Source organism: Perna viridis, chromosome 8 (genome assembly GCF_037379345.1).
Source record: "Perna viridis isolate PV_CMFRI_1.1 ecotype Kerala chromosome 8, ASM3737934v1, whole genome shotgun sequence".
Classification (NCBI taxonomy): Eukaryota; Metazoa; Mollusca; class Bivalvia; order Mytilida; family Mytilidae; genus Perna; species Perna viridis.
The window spans coordinates 33,859,931-33,880,897 of NC_142452.1; the positions used below are offsets into that span (position 1 = coordinate 33,859,931).

Genomic DNA, 20,967 nt, shown 5'->3' on the forward strand with positions numbered 1-20,967 from the left:
AGAAAAAATTTACACAGCACAAATGTGTACATTTAAAATGGCAACATATTGAACACGAGTTTTATTCACGAAATTATAATAACAAGAAATCTGTGAGTGATGATCTGTGATTGATGACTCACTATTGATAACCCAGCTTTTAAGGCAAACAGGAAGCAGATATTATCCGAGTAAGAAAATGCACCCAAGGATTCAGTATATGCATATAAAACTTTGTATGAAATATCAACAGCCTGTGATTTACATAAGGTGAAACAGACCACCTAATAATTATATAACTCCATTTCTAAGCAGGGCCATAATAGGGTACCAATAAAAGCTAATTGAAAATTAAGGAGGTAGACCTAGGGTAAGGGACACAACTCTTAAAAATCATTGGAATATTTGTACGCAGCATTTCCCATCAATCTTATGTAAGCATCTAATTAACTTGGATTCATTTTATTCTGCTTCAAACAAATGCTTGAGAGCCTTTGGTGAAATTGAATATAATACAAACATATAACTGATTCCATGAGTTATGTCCCTTACCCTAGGTCTACCTCCTTAAATCTTAAATTAAAATATCTTACCCTGAGCATTATACACACTGGCAATGTGTGTCCATGTATCTGCTGCTATAGAAGTAGTCCCTCCAACCACCTTGCTTCCTACCTGGGTGAACAAGTTTCCATTTTCTATGTAAACACACAACTCACTAGAGTTAGAGCACACAAATGGTGTCTTAGTTGAAGGATAACCAGATGGAAGATTGATCCATCCTTCTACTGTGAAACTGTAAATTTAAATAAAAATTTTAAAATTTGACCAAGTTACAGTCTCATGCCAGTATTCACGGAAAATGGCGGATCAGGTTTACGAGTTGTCGCGCTTCCATCGGAAAAATGAAAATTGTAGGGAAATTATCAAACAAAATTCTACTTTGAGACTATCCCCGGAAACAGTGATAAAAAAGTTTTTTTCCCATTTATTCAGAATTCAGATTAGACAGGATTCACTCTTATATTATATACAACTTGAAGGTAGTTGAAAATAATTATTTGGATGGGTATAGACCATGGATGTATAACCAGCTAGTACATGAAAATAAAATCTTCATTAACACTAGAATTGATTATAAATTAACGGCTTGCCTCTTTTCTATTCCAAGAGCTGACAAATTTCCAATGGTGCCATACGTTGTCCCATCGAAATATATGGCCTTGTTTTGTCTTAAAAAAAAAAAACATCAATTTTAATATAACTAATGAGACAACAGCACAATGTTTTTAATCTTTGCAATGAAATGAATTAAGAATTATCCATCACAGTCCTTGAACCAATCCGCACAACGATTTGATGGATCGATAACCGGTGATAGATCTGATCAGTTTTGTTATGTAAAATGACGCAAGATGTGTTTGAAATAAAAGAAATGTAAAATAAAAGTATAAATTGAAGTTTAAATGTAAATATGTGTAAAATTCACAAAGAAAACAACAAAAACCATAAAATACAGTGACCACTCCGTGGTAATGTGATGCAACCACCGGTTTAATGCATCGGTTTGAGAGATCAATGACTGACCAGAAACTGATCAGTGATCAATGACCGATCACAATTTTTGTTGCACAGACCAGTTCAGGTACTGTATCATGCATTGATAGGGTTTGCCTCTGTTTTCGCTGTCTCAAATGAACAACAGAAAAAGGCTAGAGTCTAGAAAGCAGAGGAAAAAAATATCATAAAACCTAAAATTCAAACCTGAATTATGTGTAATTTTTCTACAAAATTTCTTTAAAATCTATTAAGCAGTATAGGAGGAGTTGGGTTTATGAGGTTTCAACATAGAAAGCCCTTAAGAAAGATTATATCTTTTTGAAGGTAGCACACAGTAATGATATTTCAAGCAATACCTACATGTAAATTGTGTTCCTAACCAACCTCCACAATTTCAAAAAGCGCTCTTAAGGGAGTTGTTTTTACAAGACAAACAGACAGACAGACAGACAGACAGACAGGCTGATTCCTTTACACTCCCTAATATTTTTGTGGGGATATATAACTGTATATAGGGTAATTTTAGCAGGGTGCTATTTTGGCATATTTTAGCAGTCAGTCTAAAAAGCCAAAATAAATTTTGACAAAAGGCTCTGGACTTAAGTACTTAGTGCACCACATATCTGCCAAAATTAGAAATGAAAAATTTTTTTTTATACCTTTTTGCTTCAAAATCACCAAATTTTACACCTGAAAATTACCCGCTATATGGTAACATTCTAACATGTGCATCAACATATAAAGTTCCATCATGATTAATAAAACGTAATAGGATTATACTGACAAGGTTATATGGATGGATGGTATGATTATGGGAGTAACAGATTCCTGTATACCCCTGCGTTATAAGTGAGATTATGGAGGGTATAACTTAAAAGCTGACCTTACCTTTCAGTACATTTGTATTGTAGATTTGACCAGATGGCACCCGTCTGGTTGTAAGCAAACACTCCTAGTCTTCCACCATTGATGGCTGTGTTATACACATATCCTGAGTCAACTATCAGTGTCTCCTGCTGTTCTATCTTCACCCTTTAAAATATACCAATAGGTTTTTTTAGACCACAGCTGTGGTAAAATGGTGATAAACATTAGGTTTTCATCCATTAAACCATGACATTTCTATTTTAGGGAGAACTATCACATGTACCCTAAAGAAGGGAAAGACAGACGTTACATAAATAATTGGCATTCCATTAGTTTAATACTGACATAAAAATAGCTTCAGCAGTTATAGTGCATCGTAATAAAAGGGTAATACCCCTCATTATAAGTGACACTCAAGAAGGATTTAATACCAATGAAAGGCCCATGTGAGGAATAGTGATACAAATATACAAATATAATTAAAAAATTAAAGAGATGTGTTTCATGCCTAAAACAGTTACGAACTTTACTTCAAAATTAAAGTCATATTTCAATGGAAAAAACTGTGCAAAGCTTTGTATGTGATACCACTGCTCCCCTCCAAGACCGTTTTATTGGTGATAAACATGCCCTTTATATGACTTAATGAACTATGAACTATGAACTATGTGGAAGATAACAATCAATTGGACTGTTGTTAATGATTGATTTTGAAAAGGCCTTTGATTCTATTGAATGGTATTGTTAAGAAAAAGCTTTGGAAAGTTTTATTTTTGGTCCATATTTTTGTAAATGGTTTGAAATTTTTATAGTGAAGCATCAGGCTGTGTGATAAATAATGGATTTAGTATCTGTCCGGCATTCGTTTTAAATACACACTATTACCATTTGTCTATTGCGTATTTATTTGCACACGAGGAGCGTTTATCTTGTATTTAAACAAATAAGTGGAGTGTTCATTTATAGCATGTTTAGAACACGTTCGAAGTGGTCATTTATCAAACCTTTTTGCGTGTATTTGAAGAACATTGAGTCTAGGTCTAGATATCGTGCATGACTGAAACCTAAACGTTTCAGAGAGTGCACATTGTCACTTTTATATATTAAGCAGGGAACAAATAGGCCCAATTAATGAGAAAATCATAAGAATATTCCTTTTGTTTGAGGGGATCTTAGACTCATAATATGTATGTGTACTGAGATAATCCAGATCATCCATCCCCCCAAAAAAAGAGGATTTATATAATGATCATACTGTATATCAGTTCCCACGGCCAGTTCCATCCCAAAACTCCTCTAGAAATGCAAAGTGGAATTTTATAAAACTTTCACGCATCACATACAAAGCTTTGCACAGTTTTTTCCATTGAAAAAATTGAAGTAAAATTCTTAACTGTTTTAGGCATGAAACACATCTCTTTAATTTTTTAATTATATTTGTATATTTGTATCACTATTCCTCACATGGGCCTTTCATTGGTAATAAAGCATTCTCCCTATTATTATTTCATTTTGTACAAAAACTACAAACCTCAGTAGACCAAGAGATGGTTGGTGCTCAATGAACCACCTATAACTGGTCCTACAATTCCAGCCTGCTAATTCTGGATCCTGCCAGATCAGAGTGGTGTAATCTGTTACAGTGTTACTATGGTACAAGGCCTCAGCTGTGTTGTTGCTAGGTAAATGGGTGGAATCAACCAACTGTTCAAAATAGATTTAAGTAAATTACAGCACAGACAATGATGATGTTCAGAGTTCACAGGTATAGATGAACTCCTTTAGGTTAAGTTAACTGGACAAAGGATCCAGCTGACTACCCAAAGAGGTTAATCAAATTTTAACTTTAGTCATTATGATAAATTTAATCACAATCCATTGAGAAATGTAGAGGTACGAGCACTTACAAAATAAATTCAAAATATATATATATATATATATATAATTTTTTAGGGGGGAGGGGAGGTTAGGAAAATACATCTCAATGCATTTTCTTGCCATTGCTAATGCATTCATTCTAAAAATATCTGTGGAATTCAGGGTAGTATCTGTTGAGAAATGTAGGCACGAGAGAACCTACTGAGGTTTGACAGATTGACACAAGAATGCATAGAATTTCAAGTCTTTATGTAATATTATAGCAAGAGATTCTTGTCATATAATGGAAACTTTTGTATTTCTTGTCCTTTTGAGAATTTTTACCTCTTTCCAGGTCAAACAAATTTTATGTTTGCTTAAGGAGGTAGACCTAAGGTAAGGGACAAAACTCTTACAAATTATTGGAACGTTTGTATTCACCATTTTACAACAATCTCATGTAAGCATCAAAGTAACAGATTAATTGCATTCTGTTTCAAAGGAAAGCTTGAAAGACTTTGCTGATATTGAATATAATACAAACATTTCACTGATTTCAAGAGTTATGTCCCTCATCCAAGGTCTACCTCCTTAACTGATTGTTTTTGAGCTAAAGGTTAAAGATCAGTGTAAATATTGATGCGATTTCTATTGTTTGTATGTTTTTAATATAGCACTCTAGTTAAGAATCATGCAAAATGTGATGCATGTTTGGAAAGCCTACATATTTTCATTTTTGGTGTTTTGTTTTAAAGGCTCAAGTAAACAGAAAGTAACATGTGGCTTTTCATATATATTACCCTTGTTCATAAGAGATTTAATTATATAGAAGGTACTATAGAATTCAAAATTAAGGATTTAATTCTGTAAATGACACTGAAATACAATAGAAACAGTTGGATTTTCAAATGTGAATTATCTCCTAAGAGCAGAATATATTGGAATGGATTATTATGCATTTCATCATACAGACCTACACAGCAACTTATTAACAAAAATAAAAATATTTAGCCTTTTTTGGGGTGTACCACCTATTACAGAATTTGCCTGATTCTTCCTAAGACTGTGACTTAATGTTATAGATTTTTAATATTTTAGTAAAAATATCGCAATTTCATTAGTATTAGCTTTTTGTATACCCTCATTTAAGCTGAAAGAGGCTGGCATAAATAAAATGGAAACTTTTGAAAATCAGAAAAAAATAAAGTATAGTTATAAGTTTACCCTTATCTGAGCCCCCTTGGTGCCTCCTCTGTCATCTAAGTTAGTGTAACGATGTCTCCAAAGAGCCAAGTAGTATTTCTGTGTCGACTGGTACCCAAAAATAAACCCCATATATCCATAGCAACCATCATCTTGGACATAAGTGGTACCGGAATACTCCACATGATCAAAATAGTTGCTCCCTACAATAAAAAAATAATGCTAATGGAATGTAGTTTGAATCCCATTTCATGTCCACTCCTATTAATACCAACAACATTCCATCAAAGGTCAAAGGTTCACCAGATTACATTATAAACTGACAAATCATATGATTGTTTTATTTAATTATCAAACAATTGCACTTTAACTATACTATATCATAAGTCAAAACTTTTATAACAATCAGGTTTTGTTTCAAACTTCACTGGAAGTCAAAGTCAATAATGAACCCGTTTTCAAATCTGTGGCCCATATTCCATATTAGTTGGGCCTTTTTCCAGTTTTGGGCCTGTCGTTTTTTAATGGAGCCTGTAAGCTATATTTGTCCCGTAATTTATTTTCATTGGCTCTTATTGCTTAGTATAGAACAAGGTACCAAATACATACAGTCCCTATATCGGATAAATTTCCCACTTGCCCCATACCCCATTCCCCATAGCCCTATCCCCCATTGCCCCATATCCTATTCCCTATAGCCAAATTCCCCATTGCTCCATCCCCCCATTTCATCGACTTATTTCCTGTTGTCCAATGCCTTTTCCTATTCCGGAAAGAAAAAGTAAAGTAAATGTTTTATCAAACACATATAATGCATTAGGATGTAGAAAGTTTTGTGCAATCAGTATTGATTTTAGAATCTTGCCAGCGAGTTCGAGAATTACCAAAATCAAGCGATATTTGCATTGTTTACATGCATTATCGCCACTCCAAGCTGCATGAGAAATAATCATGCAAAATATTCTTAAAACTATAGACATATGTATAAAATGTGAATGAATTTGATTTCTAAAATCATTCTTAAAAATGTTAAAATTGTCCAGATATGATTTTTGTTGATACATATATTTCAAACCAAATACTTGAAAATAAGAAATTTTTTTGCAAATTACATGAGTGCAAACACTTGAAATTACCCTAATGGTCCTATATAATTGTTTAAAATGCTAAAATTGTCATAATAAGCATCATATGTGTGGCTGTTGTACATTTATTTCAATCAGATTTCTCAAAAATGACAGATTTCTTCAGATTGTAAGGGTGCGAACAATTTTAATTTCAATAATGTTCCCAAATTATTGTTAAAAATATTAAAAATGGCAATATTAGTATCCGGTTGGTGGCTCCGGCATTCATATTTCAGTCAAAAATCTTCAAAATGACATATTTTTGCAAAGTGTATGTGTGCAAACACTTTTAATATACCTATTAGTCTAAAATTATTGTAAAAAATGTTAAAATTGTCCATATGTTGATGGCTGTGATACATATACTTGAGACCAAATTCTTGAAAATGAGATATTTTTGCAAATTAAATGAGTGTGAACACTTGAAATTACCTTAATGGTCTTATATTATTGTTTAAAACGTTAAAATTGTCAAAATAAGCATCATATGTTTGGCTGTGACATATTGATTTCAGTTAAATTACTCAAAAATGACATATTTCTACAGATTGTAAGGATGCTAACAATTTTACTTTCAATAATGGTCTAAAATTCTTGTATAAAATATTAAAAATGGCAATAGTATTATCCTTTTTGAGGTTGTGACAATTGACATATTTCTGCCAATCGTAAGGGAATCAGCATTTTATGTTTTTAAATGGTCTTATTATTATTACTCAATGTGTTTAGTTTGTCAATATTAAAATCATACGAGTGTCTTCGACATTTATTTCAGTATAAATTTTCAAAAATGATTTTTGTGTGAGTGCGAACATTTTCAATCTATAACAACCAGAAATTAAATATTGTATAAATGTATTTCCGGTTGATATTTAAAAATATTTTTTTAAAATGTCAATGAATAATGAACTGTGACACCTGTAATTATTAAAAAACACTCTAAAACAAGCTAAAACAAGAGTGTCTTCGGCATTTATTTCAGTATAAATTTTCAAAAATGATTTTCGTGTGAGTGCGAACATTTTCAATCTATAACGACCAGAAATTAAATATTGTACAAATGTACTCCTGGTTGATATTTAAAAATATTTTTAAAAATGTCAATGAATAATGAACTGCGACACCTGTAATTATTAAAAATCACTCTAAAACAAGCTTGTTTAAAAATTATTTTAAATGCTGTCATAGAATTATGATAGGTACATTGCTAGTGGAAAAAGGCAGAACAATTTGTTTCATTGACCAATCAAAATTATTCCCTCTCCCCATTCCCACTGCCCTATTCATTTACCTCATTCCCAATTGCCCATTGCCCCATACCCCATAAAATGGGAAGTTTATCCCATACAGGTACTGTAAGTCTGACTACTGGGTTGATGAATACCCCTCGGGAACCTTCTGTCCACCTAAGCATCAACACAATGGTTTCTTTAAATTAAGAAAAAAAAAACAATCATAAAGATCATGCAGATATTTCAAATTTTGGTATAGTGCACATATGTTCCAAGGAGTAACCTCTCATCAACACATCTGGTCAGTAACTACTGATAATGAAAGAACCTTAGTTATCACGCTCCCATACCCAACACCGTCCATGTCAAAAAGTTTCAGAGGAGATACCCTCACAAGGTGTTAGGCCAAAATGAACTGCTGAAAAAAGTCTATTCCCATAATTATTACAATTTTGTTGAACCAAAAGGACAGTAAAGTATGCACATTTTCACTCCATTATAAAGTTACATCTGACCAAATTTTGAAGGAATCTGTCAAGCATTTTAGAGAAGTTGCCCTCACAAAGTCTTTAGCCATTATGAACAAGTGAAAATAGTCTAACTCTGATAACTCCTACAAAATTTGTCAACTCAAAATGGAGTTACAGTTACTACAATGCACATCTTCATCTTCTTACAAGACATCTCACAAAATATGGAAGGAATCATGCAAGTTGTTTCAGAGGATTTGCGCTCACAAGGCCTTTTCCCATTATGAACTGCTGAAAATAGTATACTAATTTACATACCAACATAAGCCACTGGTTTAGCTGTGTTAGCCACTTGTCGTATTTCCTTGCCACCATGAAGTACCATCCAGCTCGGAGCAGGTTGAAGAGTCAGTTCTGGATTAAGGTCTAATGATGTGTAGGTACCAAAATCTGACTCATTGATGTTCTTGTTATTAGGACAATTGTCAAGTGTGTCTACTGTTCCATCTTTATCATAATCACTCTCACAAACATCTCCTCTATGGTTACCTGAAGGCATATTGAAACATGTATACCCCTTACAGGAAGTTGATACTGGACAACACTCAAAATTGCTAAAAACATATGCCACACACCAAATTTTAAATTCATCCCTCCATTGAAAGCTAAGATAAATGCAATGAAATTCAGACAGTAAAATTTTACATCTCATACATCAGAATCTTAAAATTTGTTAATGATAGAAGCGAGAGCTTCCTACCTTCCATGATAACAGAAGTTGTAACAAAAAAATTTCAGATAGGCATTGTAGAAAGGGTATACCATCCACACCTACAGCACAGGGGTATAATCAAAAAGCTGATAGCACTGGAGGTTTTTGATTCTTATGAAAACTGTAGCATGAAAAAAATTTCCAAGATTATATGATGTTAAATAAAATAGTGATCATAAATTGCACTTTTAAATACTATTAAGAACTGCCATTTTTTATATGTATAAACTGAAAGTCAATCTATACTACTGATCGAACTTCACACACATTTACATATTTTGTTCCATTTCACCTCTTTCCCCAATTTTAAATCTATCAAAAAGTTAATGTGCATTTACATTCCAAAGCTATATTACCATTTTTACAATTTTAAATCTATCACAAAGTTAATGAACATGTACGTTCCAAAGCTATATTAAAAGAGTATTTATCCTACATAACAATTATACTCAAATAAAACCAATATCAGCCTAAGAAAATAATTTCCTTAACACAAGATTTTCAAAAACCAGACACTTTTATCAATTTGAATTGTCCCGCCAAATTTACTTCGTTAAAATCACTGCTCTTCACTTCCTGTTTATAAATGGTATAATATTAATGATGGGATGGATAATTTGACTTACAAGTGTGTTAAAATGAAAATATTGAACACATTTTATCCTTCCAGACTCATTACTACAAGAAATTCCCTAAATGTAAATTTATTACTAAATATTTTTCAAGGCCAAAAAGGGGGTCCCTCAAATCCTGAGTCGATATGAAAACTAGATCTTAGTTTTATTTGCATAAATAATAGAACATTATTGAGCTGATAAATTGCAAGAAACATATTTACTTGTTATAAAAGAGGTATTGAATGATACAAAAGGAATACATTTGGACTATATTTTTGTTTAGTGTTCAGAAATGGTAAGGAAGTTCCAGTGATAGACCAGTGACAAAAGGTATTTTGATCCTGAAGGAACAAGGATTAATTTGCTTTATTGTGCATTGTGCAGATTAATTATCAACAGTCATTTCTATAGAATTTTAAGCCTAAATGAAACAAAACTATTTCATGAAAATTGTTAGCTAAAGAAAATGTATTAATGCTCTTATAACTGATACATAGACGACATTAATAGGCCTTTCAAAATTGATTTCTTGGCTCTTGGGCCAATTCTATGGAAATCAATGAAAAGAGACATTTCTATTGACCTCTTTACTGCCCTCAAAGAGTGATAAGCAGACTTTTTATAGATGATGAGATGTGTTTTTCTATTTTTATTTTATTGATACAGCAATAACAATAGGTAATGAAGCACCCTAATATCAGTTGAGAAAAGACCTACCAACCAATTAATGAACTTTTAATTAAGTTAAAGTCCCTCTAAACTTTTTATCATTGTGGTCGTTACAGTCTAGATTTGAGATGTACACATTCATGATGTGAGTGACAGTAGTGATGATATAAACTTGGAAATTCCTCTCCAAAATATTCAGCTCTACTAGCCCTTTCAATAAAAGAAGTTATATGGAACTAACCCAGGCTTAATGATGACTGAAAAATAGAATAGAGCCTTGATCCAGGCTAAACTTTCTTAGACCAAATATTTACCATCTAAGTCAGTCTGTGATGGGTTAGAGTAGTACACACAGTTATCTTGATCGTTCTGTACTCCATCTCCATCTATATCACTGTCACATACATCACCTACAGTAATATAATAGGATAATTAATCACAAGTTCAATAAAGTATTAATCATGCATGGGGGTGATTGGAAACAAGTACTATCTTTTAAAAAAATAGATAGCCGATGCAGTAAAATTTTGTTCTTTTTCTAAGTTTCTACATTTCTTTCAAGAAAATAACACATGGCACGCAATGTCAAATTTTCGATACAGTTTTTTCTAACACGATTTCAAATTTTCGATACAGTTTTTTCAAAGGCCACTAAATTAGCAGTATCTGACCAATCGGGAATCATTATTACGATCAGGTGATTTGCCATAGAAGAGCATCCTTAAGGTCAAAGGGTATAAAGCGAAACTATACCGACTGCGTCAGAAAAAAGACCACAAATTATCTCCGTTCTATCTGCATGTCAGTGCCAATAAAAAGATCCCCATTTATCTCACTTTACTAAAGGTACAATCTCTCTACACAGCAATTCCAATAATAGACCCCCTGAATTACCTCCCTTATAAAAAGTACATTCTCTCTTCATACCTGTGCCATCTCCATCAGAATCAGCCTGTTCTCCATTGGCTAGTTCTGGACAGTTGTCATCAGCATCCATAATACCATCACCATCCCTAAATGGAACAAAAAGTTATCAAATTTATTCTTATGAAAGATCGAAATATTATAAACTGAGCAAGCAGTTCATTTAAGATTCAAACTTTTTGGGCTGGTGTCAGAATATTAAAATTTTACTAATGAAACAACAGAAATATAATAATTAACTACTTTAATGAAAGACTGTCATTCTTTACAAATAAAATACTTGAAAAATTTGTAAAATTGTAAGATTCTTTTCCTCATCAATATGGCATAATTCAACGGCCAAAATCAGATGACTTTTGCAAAAATAGTAAGGGATGGCAGCTTAGCTAATGTGACACACTTAGTAATAGAAAAGACGGCTTGTTTAAAGTAGACAGGTGATACCCCTAACACTTTAAGGTCAAAACATAAACAGTCCTCAAAGAGAAAAGTGCTGTCACTCAAGACAGAAATAGAATTCTGCTACAAAGCAAACATATCTGGTTGTTTTGTTCATATTTTAATAATTTTTATACTAAAAACAAAAAGAAAGCTGTGAGCCATGATTCACTAGTAATGCCCCCGCTTTCAATCACCGAATAAAGAAAATGAAAGTCCTTGGTAAACAGGAAGTTGTCAAATTTTTCCCGAAAAAATGAATCCTACCATATGGCATACCCAAATTGTATGTGTTAAAATTTCAAGCCCCTGTGATGAGTAGTTGCTCAGAAAACTGACAGAAAAAATTGTGAGGGACAGAAACACGAACAAGGGTAAAAGAGTAAACCCCCTCTCCTTAGAAGTGGGGGTATAAATACACCATACAAATTGACCACATAACACCCAGTCTGTCTCTCTGTCTGTCTGACAGTCCAACTCTTCACAACTACCAACACATACTTATCATTGCCATCACAACTATCTCCTATCCCGTTTTCATTAACATCTGTCTGGGCTGCATTGGATACTGAGGGACAGTTGTCACATACATCACCGATATTGTCACCATCTGTGTCTGCTTGATCTAGAGTGAAAGGGAAAATAAAGGACATAAATTAATTTTAATCTCCTACATGATACACAGACAACAAAATTTGTGCTACATGTAAATTTGATAATCATATGTTCTTCCATTTATATGATAATCATATGATCATATGATTCTCAAATGTAAATATTGATTTGTTAAGTAGCTGTCTTTGTAAGAATCATGCAAATTCTGAAAAATGTGATACACCCTAAAAAAGGCTATATATTTTTATTTTTGTAATTAAGTTATTTTATGGGTCTATACTATGAAATATGTAATTATTCATTCCAATCTGCCTGCTTTTAGAAGATAATCAACATTGAAAATCCAGTAGATTCTATTGTATTTGAGCGTCAATTACAGAGTTATCTCCCTTAATTTTGAAATCTTCAGTGCATTCTATACAATTTTTATCTCCTAAGAGCACAGGTTATATGAAAAACCACATGTTAATTTCTGTTAACTATGACATTTCAAACAAAATATCAAAAATAAAAACATGTAGGCTTTTTACCCATGAATCACATTTTGCATGATCCTTAGCTGGAGTGCTACTTAACATGATTATCATATGTTTCTCCATTTATAAGACAAACCATACAATCACAAATCGTTTGCAAATATAAATACTGATTTGATAACATATCATTATTATATGTGATAATTATTTATAAAGTGTAACAAATGTTAATCATAGGACACTCAATAATACGATAATATGATGATAATATATCACACATGTGTGGCACTTTAGCAAGTGTAGACAGCAGTTAAAAAAGACAATACAAACTGTATTATAATTACATTTTTTATAATTTGGGCTTTCTAAAAGGTGGTCATAATATAGACCAGATTGGGTATTGATTCCACAATATTTAGATATAATCTTTACCTAAATTGTAAACATATGGACAGTTGTCTGATCCCGTAGCTATCCCATCACCATCTGGGTCTGTGTCACACACATCTCCCATTCCATCGCTGTCTGCATCAGCTTGGTCAGTGTTCACATCATTCACACAGTTGTCACAGGCGTCACCAACACCATCACCATCAGTGTCTGTTTGTTGGACGTTACTTATCAACACACAATTATCCTAGATTGATAGAGAAAAAATGCATTATATTTTGAAAAAAATCTGATGGCTTGATATGTATTTATGCTGAGGGGTGGTGTTGGTTGTAGTCAAGGCATTCACAGGCAGTCCAGCAATCAGAACACTGAGGCATCGTAATCATTTGTTTGTTTTCTGATATCAACATTGTACTTTCAGAACCAGTCTTTATACATGACAAATAGAATATGCCAAAATCTGCTGACATTATCTAATTCAGAAACACTCACAGATCACATAACCAGTCTCTCCAAATATACATGTTTTTTTTTTTTTTAATTAGCATTTTTGTCATGAAAGAAGGTAATTTTTGTCATACCAAGATATACCTTAAACACATCAGGAGGAAAAAACTTTACAATTGTTTGAGGTAGTCCTTGAACTGATCTGCGCAACAATATGACGGATCAATGACTGGTGACCGATCTGATCGGAGTTTGGTTATGTAAAATGAAGTAAGATCTGTTTTATTTAAAAGAAATGTAAAATAAAAGTATATATTGATGTTTAAATCTGTAACATTTTGTAAATATGTGTAAAATTGACAAAGAAAACCAAAAAATCCGTAAAATACATTGACCGCTCCGTGTTCACATGATGCGATTACCAGTTAAGGGACCAGTTTAACAGATTGATGACTGACGGGAAACTGATCAGTGATCAATGACCAATCACAATTTTTGTTGCATGGATCGGTTCAGGTACTGTAATCATTTGGGTGTGTTTATTTTTGCATCACCTGATTTAGTGTTAATCTAGAATTAATCAGCCATCAAGTTGAACCACATCTTCCTGTTTTATTATTTGTTTTAACAACAGTGGTTTATAAAATAATTATATTATTTCAATACAAATATAGCTCTGTCCCTTATATCTCCAATTCATCAAAACATTTTGTGGGGTAAAAACAACTTAAAATCGCTTTAACTTTTTTTGTAAATAATTTGATTCAACAGAAATTAACAACCAATTTGTATTTTATGATACTTAATAACTGTGCAGTTTTAAAAAGATCCTTTGATGTTTTCTACTGTTATCTTCTGGAAACTGGTGGGGAATGGACAGAGGGACACTCAACAACAAATTTGTTTTAGGATATCACAAAATACCTCATCACTTCCTGGGTCAGGTACAATAAAACCATTGTTCAATATTCAGACTATGCATATTTTGATATTTTTTGTAAGCTTATGATAAGTGTAATGATAGACTAGTGTCGGTAGTGATTTGTAAAATATTGGAAATATTTCAACAAGTATGTGTTTACAAAAGAGTTATTCAGTTCAAAGAAACATAAAGAATTTTTCATTTGACTTCACAAATCTTAAAACCACAGAAAGGAGATCTAAAATTACTTTCTCAGAAGCAACCAAGGCATTGAGGTATTTGACTATATCCCCTCCCCCTTTTTTCAAACTTACATCAACATCACCAATTACATCATTATCATCATCTGAATCACAGGCATCTCCCATACTGTCAGAGTCATTGTCCTCTTGCCCACTGTTAGGGTCATTAGGACAGTTGTCCTGGAATAAAATAAACAAAGGGATTCTAATTTTACACATAAAAAAAACTGTTATCCTTCTGGTCTCAGCACTGTAAAACTTGGAAAATATACTCAAAGATGGAGAACATTCTTATTCTCCATGATAACACAAATATCAGATTTTGTAACAGTTTATGGTATATTTATGTTATTTTTCAATTTTTCTGGGGCCCCGGCCTGGCCTATCGGAAATGAATTCCTTGCCCTTCAGATATTTTCTAATAGTTGACAAATGGACATGATATTTTAATATTGCCTTTTTACTATGACTGAAACAAATTATGAAGATATGCTATGGAAGCCACAATTTCAAATCATCTATCAGCTTTGGAATAATGTTTTTATTTGTTAATTCAAAAACTCCATATTTCCTTCTGCAACTTTTTTAAACCTGGCAATTTCAATTTAATCAAAATTTTAGTACTACATTTGTAATTAAATATCTGATATTATCAGGCATGAGATAAAAAATGTTTGAGAACAGCAAATTTTATCAAGACAGATATGTAATAAGCCATCAATATTCTGTAAAAACTGTTAAAAATTTTAGGTGCTTCAGTTCACTGAAGTCAGTGGCAGATCCAGGGGAGGATTTCAAGGATCAAATCCCCCTTCTTTAACTTGTGTAAATTTTGTGCAAAAAGTTTGCAGAAATTATTTAAACACCAAGCCACCTGTCTTTGTAATTTTCTGGACCAGATTCCTTTCTGCCTTTATGAATGCCTGGATCTGCTCCTGGAAGATATCAATTTTATTGAAAAATTTCTTATAAATTGACAGTCTCTATACTTACCCTCATACAAGGGGATCCTGTACATGATATAGTCAGTGTAGGCACACCATCCTGGTCAGCATCTTCTCCACATATATATCCATTTCCTGCCCATCCTGTCTTGCACTACAAAATGAATTAAAATAGAAAAACTGAGCAGAGCTCACTAAAGCACACCACCTGCCCACATCACAGCAAAGCTCACTAAAGGATACCACCTGCTCCCATCACAGCAAAGCTCACTAAAGGATGCCACCTGCTCCCATCACAGCAAAGCTCACTGAAGGATACCACCTGCTCACAGCAAAGCTCACTAAAGGATACCACCTGCTCCCATCACAGCACAGCTCACTAAAGGATACCACCTGCTCCCATCACAGCAAAGCTCACTAAAGGATACCATCTGCTCCCATCACAGAAACCATATAATCAAAATTTTTAAAAATTCTCAAACAGAAAAGTGGGGTGTCGTTTCAGTCTGAAACCCAGTACCACTATAAGGCATACCTATAAAAAGCTTCTGTCCAAATATCAAGTTGATTTGATAAGTAATTGTGGAGATTTAAATCAACGGACAGACAGAAAACATGACCAGTATACGGAAGAAACCAACAAAACTGGACTTAAAAGCAAAAGTTGCACTCAGGGTTTGACACTAATTTTTTAGCTAGGTAGCCCAAAGGACTTTCTGATCAATAAATTAGGTAGTCCTCAAAATAATCTTGTGGTCCTGTATTTAGGTAAAGTAAGATTTTAAGAATAAATTTAGGTAGCCCAAAGGACTATCCATTAAAATTTCTAGGTAGTCCTCTCTCAAATTAGGGTAGCACAGGACTACTGTTAGTGTCGAACCCTGATACTGTTGGGTCCTACAATCACTTAATGTAGATCATACCTATTAAACAAAACATTTCTTTCTCTCATCTTGAAATCTGTATGTATTTTCAAAGAGATAATAGAATCAAATAAAATTATTTTCAAATCATCTAAAAAGTAGTCCCGCCATGAAACAGTGAATGGTAAAATTAAAACAATTGGTTTTAAAAAGTCTTCCAAGGTGAGATAATTGGCAGGTAAATGTGTTTTAGAAATTTAATGGAATTCTAGGTTTTTGAATATTGCAAGAAAAATAGTTTTGCAATCCCAAACTTTCTTTTTTAAATATGAAAGAATATTAGATAAGCAGTCCTTATACTAATTTTGAAAAGAAATTCTTTCAATCATTTTTTCTCAATACTTAGCAAATTCATGAAAATAGTGTAAATACTATGCAGAATTATTATGTTATAACATAAAACACGCCTTCATTAAGGCCTGGAAATCAAGTTCGAGGATCTATGTTTTTTTTATATTCAAGTTTTACAGTATGTCCATTCAAGGTCACCTTTGAGAACAAAATTGTGAAAATTTATAGAAAAAATTATTTTTCCAAGCATTTTCCCATCAAAAACAGATAAAGTTGTTTTTTCTTTTTAATTAAGACAAGACATAATTCAAAGTTGAAATACAACAGCCAGCTATAAAATCTTATTGCAAATGAGTTAAATATTTATTACACCCCTGAAGAAGTTGTGTAATTATATAACTCAATAAAATGCACTGGTTTTATTATTGATTCCATTACAAGTTCATACCTCACATTTATATTCTTCAGGACCAGTATATACACAGTCAGCATTGACATCACATGTGTGGACTCCAGAAAGACAAAAATCAGCTAGTGTGCAGCCTGTTCTAGAATTCCCAACATATCCTTCCTGACAAAATCCACAATAATAACTTCCCTGGGAAAAAATACAGCAGAACTTGTTATTTATTAAGATACAGATTCAATACAACAAACTAGCACAAGTTTTACAACAAACTAATAGTTGTATTATAAAAAAAAACTTACATGTGTCCTATGAAAAACTTACTGCTGTATTAAGACAAGCTTACATGTGTCCTATGAAACTTATAGGTGTATAATGAAAAGCTTACATGTATCCAATGAAAAAAATACAGTTGTATTATGATAAGCTTATATGTGTCCTATGAAAAACATACAAGTTTATTATGACAAACTTACAGGTGTCTTATTAAATATTTACAGGGGAACTTTGTCAAGCTTACACATGTCCCATGAAAAACTTTCAGGTGTGATATGACAAACTCACATGTATCAATGTAAAATTTACAGCTGTATTATGACAAGCTCACATGTGTCCTATGTAAAATTAACAGTTGTAATATGACAAGCTTACATGTGTCCTATGTAAAATTTACAGTTGTAATATGACAAGCTCACATGTGTCCTATGTAAAATTAACAGTTGTATTATGACAAGCTGACATGTGTCCTATGTAAAATTTACAGTTGTGTTATGACAAGCTCAAATGTGTCCCATGTAAAATTAACAGTTGTATTATGACAAGCTTACATGTATCCTAAGAAAGACTTATGGTGGTATTAGGACATTCTAGTATATGTGAAAAACTTTCAAAAATATTATGACAAACTTACACCGTGTATTATGACATTCTTTACATGTGTCAAATGAAAAAAATCATGGGTGTATTTAGGCAAACTTACAGGTGTATTATGACAATACGAGTTAGAATCACATCCTCCATGATTTGTAGCACATTCATCAATATCAATACAAGTCTGGTAGTAAAGTGGATCATGAACAGCATTGTAGAGCTGGAAAATTCTCCTAGTATTGTTCCAAGCTAATGCATCTTCAAATGTACCTACATAACCATAGGGACAGGCCCTACACTGGTATCCAGGTTCAGTATTAATACACGCTGAGGTATTCCAGCAGGGGTTCCCAACATAGCACTGCAAAAAAAAATTTTGATATTCAACTTAGTCAAATAACATTAGCATATTTAAGTAACAATTTTTAAATATTAATTAAGTTAACTATAACATTATACATACATATATATACCTTTATTGTATAGCAAAATATTTTCCCTGTATAAAATAAGGTAAATTTAGGCTGCAATGTTCCTATATCATGAGTATGATATAGCTTTAAAATTATGACTACAAACTACAATACCCCATTTCACACAATTTTGTAGCATGCGCTATACGATAAAAAGGTTGATACATTAATATTTAGAAATATCATCCCTCATAGAATACATATTGAACTTGTAAAATAACCCTATATATGTACCATTATTGCTTATACACAAGTGATTTCTTCAAAATACTAGGTCTAAAGAGAATATTAACTTTGTTTTTATACAAAAACATTCTGAAAAAACGAAATTTTAACCTCATCAATATCAGTACATGTGACCCCATTGCCTTGGTAACCATCAGGACAGGGGAGACAACCATAAGAACCATCCATGTTATAACACAATTCTTCAAGATGACACAGAGTTGATGATCCAAGACAGGGACACTGTGTTGTGTCAGCACATCCTTGGCATCCACTACCATCAGCAGCAGCATAAGTTCCTGCCTCACAAACATTGCAGCGATCCTTCATTTTGGAACTGAAGTAGCCAGCTGGACAATTCACACAAGCAGATTGACCAGTCTGGTCTTGGTAGGTGCCTGGTGGGCACATTTCACAATATTCTACAAAAATGAAAATTATTTACTGCTAATCAATGGTGAATGAAGCTGATAATGATGTTAGGGTATGGTTTTGGCTCACAGATACCAACTGTGTATTTCACAATTTGAAAGTAATCAGGAGAAAACATAGCAAAGAGAGAACATGCCATGAATAGACCACAAAGCTAAAGCAAATATTTTCAGCATCCTAGGTCTGGCTCCCAATACTTTCTTACAATATCTGTTCTTCCTTTTATGAACTATAATATCATGGCTGTTCTCTCGAAATCCTAATTCAAGTATCATATGTCTTATATACAGGCAATCATGATTGGCTTTATTTTGTTTATCTTATATCCTTCATTTTTTTCATAATTCTGTTAAACTTATATGGGAGACAAGAACTCATCAATTTCCATGTGCAGACAATTATGTTGCATCATCAACATTTCCCGGCAATTTTACGCTCCTTGAAACATTCACATTTCCCATTTTAGCTTTCATACATCATTTATCGCATTTTTACACATTGTTTTGCATTAAATTAAACGCACAATAGAAGCATTCGTATAAACGCACAATACTAGTGTTAGTTTAAACGCACGATACGTGGGTTCGTTTAAATGAACGATAGAAGCGTTTGTTTATTTTTTGTACTTTGATTATTTCATTGATTTAACTGTTATTTTTATATTTTTTGTATTTTTTATATTTTCATGAATTCCGTTTTTTATATTTCTTTGGTCATTATTTGGTAATATAATTATTTTTCATCACTCGCTTATTTTGCATTTGAGAGCACACTTTGAGCATTCATTAATCGTGGTTTTAAATGCATGCTGTGAGCGTTTGTGTATCTTGTGTTTAAATGCACAATAGGAGCATTCGATTAAAAATGCAGGATAGAAGCGTTTGTTTATGGTCCGTTTGGTGACAGTTTAGGTATCGTGCATGTGAAACCTGAGCGTCTCAAGCAGTGTACCTGCATAATGGGCAATTTCCAAAAAACATTACGTTATGGGCAATTTCTAAACAATATTTAATACATACATGTATAAATTGGTTAAACAGTAATGTAACATAATACCATCAGCTTTGAAAACTTCAATACAAAATCACATCTTACCCTATCAGGCTTAATTTCCATGATACTCTACAAGACATTCTATATTTATTGTACCTGCTGACAGAAAACATACCCAAATTGCCATCAGAGAAGGTGCCTACTTGACAGAGATACTTTTGTCCTCCTCGGCAGGCATATCCACTCTCACACTGGGTACAAGTGTCTGGACAATATGTGTCATTACACTCTACATAATGGAAGTCTTCACATGGTGTGGCATACCCATCTTTGCATATCTACAGAATAATTGTTTTATTGATGAATGTATTATATCAAGACTTTGCTATTTTAGCTGTTATCCAAGACATTATTATCAATGAACATTTTCAGGGTCCCAACAATTATACAATAAAAACTGTCTAAACCAAACCACTGTTAAACTTTCAAATTTGACCTTTTTAGACAGGTGTCCTCACCTGTATACAGAGCTTCAAAACACATTTTAATTGATGTAAAAGGACTTTAAAAGTGTTTGGCACATTTTAATTGATGTAAAAG

The 20,967-nt window shown here is 32.8% G+C and overlaps 1 protein-coding gene across 2 annotated transcripts in view; it reads right to left on the reverse strand.

The window, feature by feature from the left end:
• LOC148610318 (uncharacterized) overlaps nt 1-20,967 on the reverse strand; it is an 89,828-nt gene that overhangs the window by 8,201 nt on the left and 60,660 nt on the right. For both annotated transcript variants that reach the window (XM_088542729.1, XM_088542730.1), the window contains exons 45-60: nt 20,543-20,705; nt 19,054-19,364; nt 18,354-18,605; nt 17,417-17,566; nt 15,804-15,908; nt 14,883-14,990; nt 13,239-13,443; nt 12,217-12,340; nt 11,281-11,366; nt 10,668-10,763; nt 8,614-8,844; nt 5,488-5,669; nt 3,938-4,110; nt 2,428-2,571; nt 1,134-1,211; nt 573-775 (exon numbers count right to left, since the gene is read on the reverse strand). In XM_088542729.1, coding sequence (XP_088398855.1) covers nt 573-775; nt 1,134-1,211; nt 2,428-2,571; nt 3,938-4,110; nt 5,488-5,669; nt 8,614-8,844; nt 10,668-10,763; nt 11,281-11,366; nt 12,217-12,340; nt 13,239-13,443; nt 14,883-14,990; nt 15,804-15,908; nt 17,417-17,566; nt 18,354-18,605; nt 19,054-19,364; nt 20,543-20,705 — 2,611 coding nt within the window. The remainder of the gene's footprint in view (nt 1-572; nt 776-1,133; nt 1,212-2,427; nt 2,572-3,937; nt 4,111-5,487; nt 5,670-8,613; nt 8,845-10,667; nt 10,764-11,280; nt 11,367-12,216; nt 12,341-13,238; nt 13,444-14,882; nt 14,991-15,803; nt 15,909-17,416; nt 17,567-18,353; nt 18,606-19,053; nt 19,365-20,542; nt 20,706-20,967) is intronic.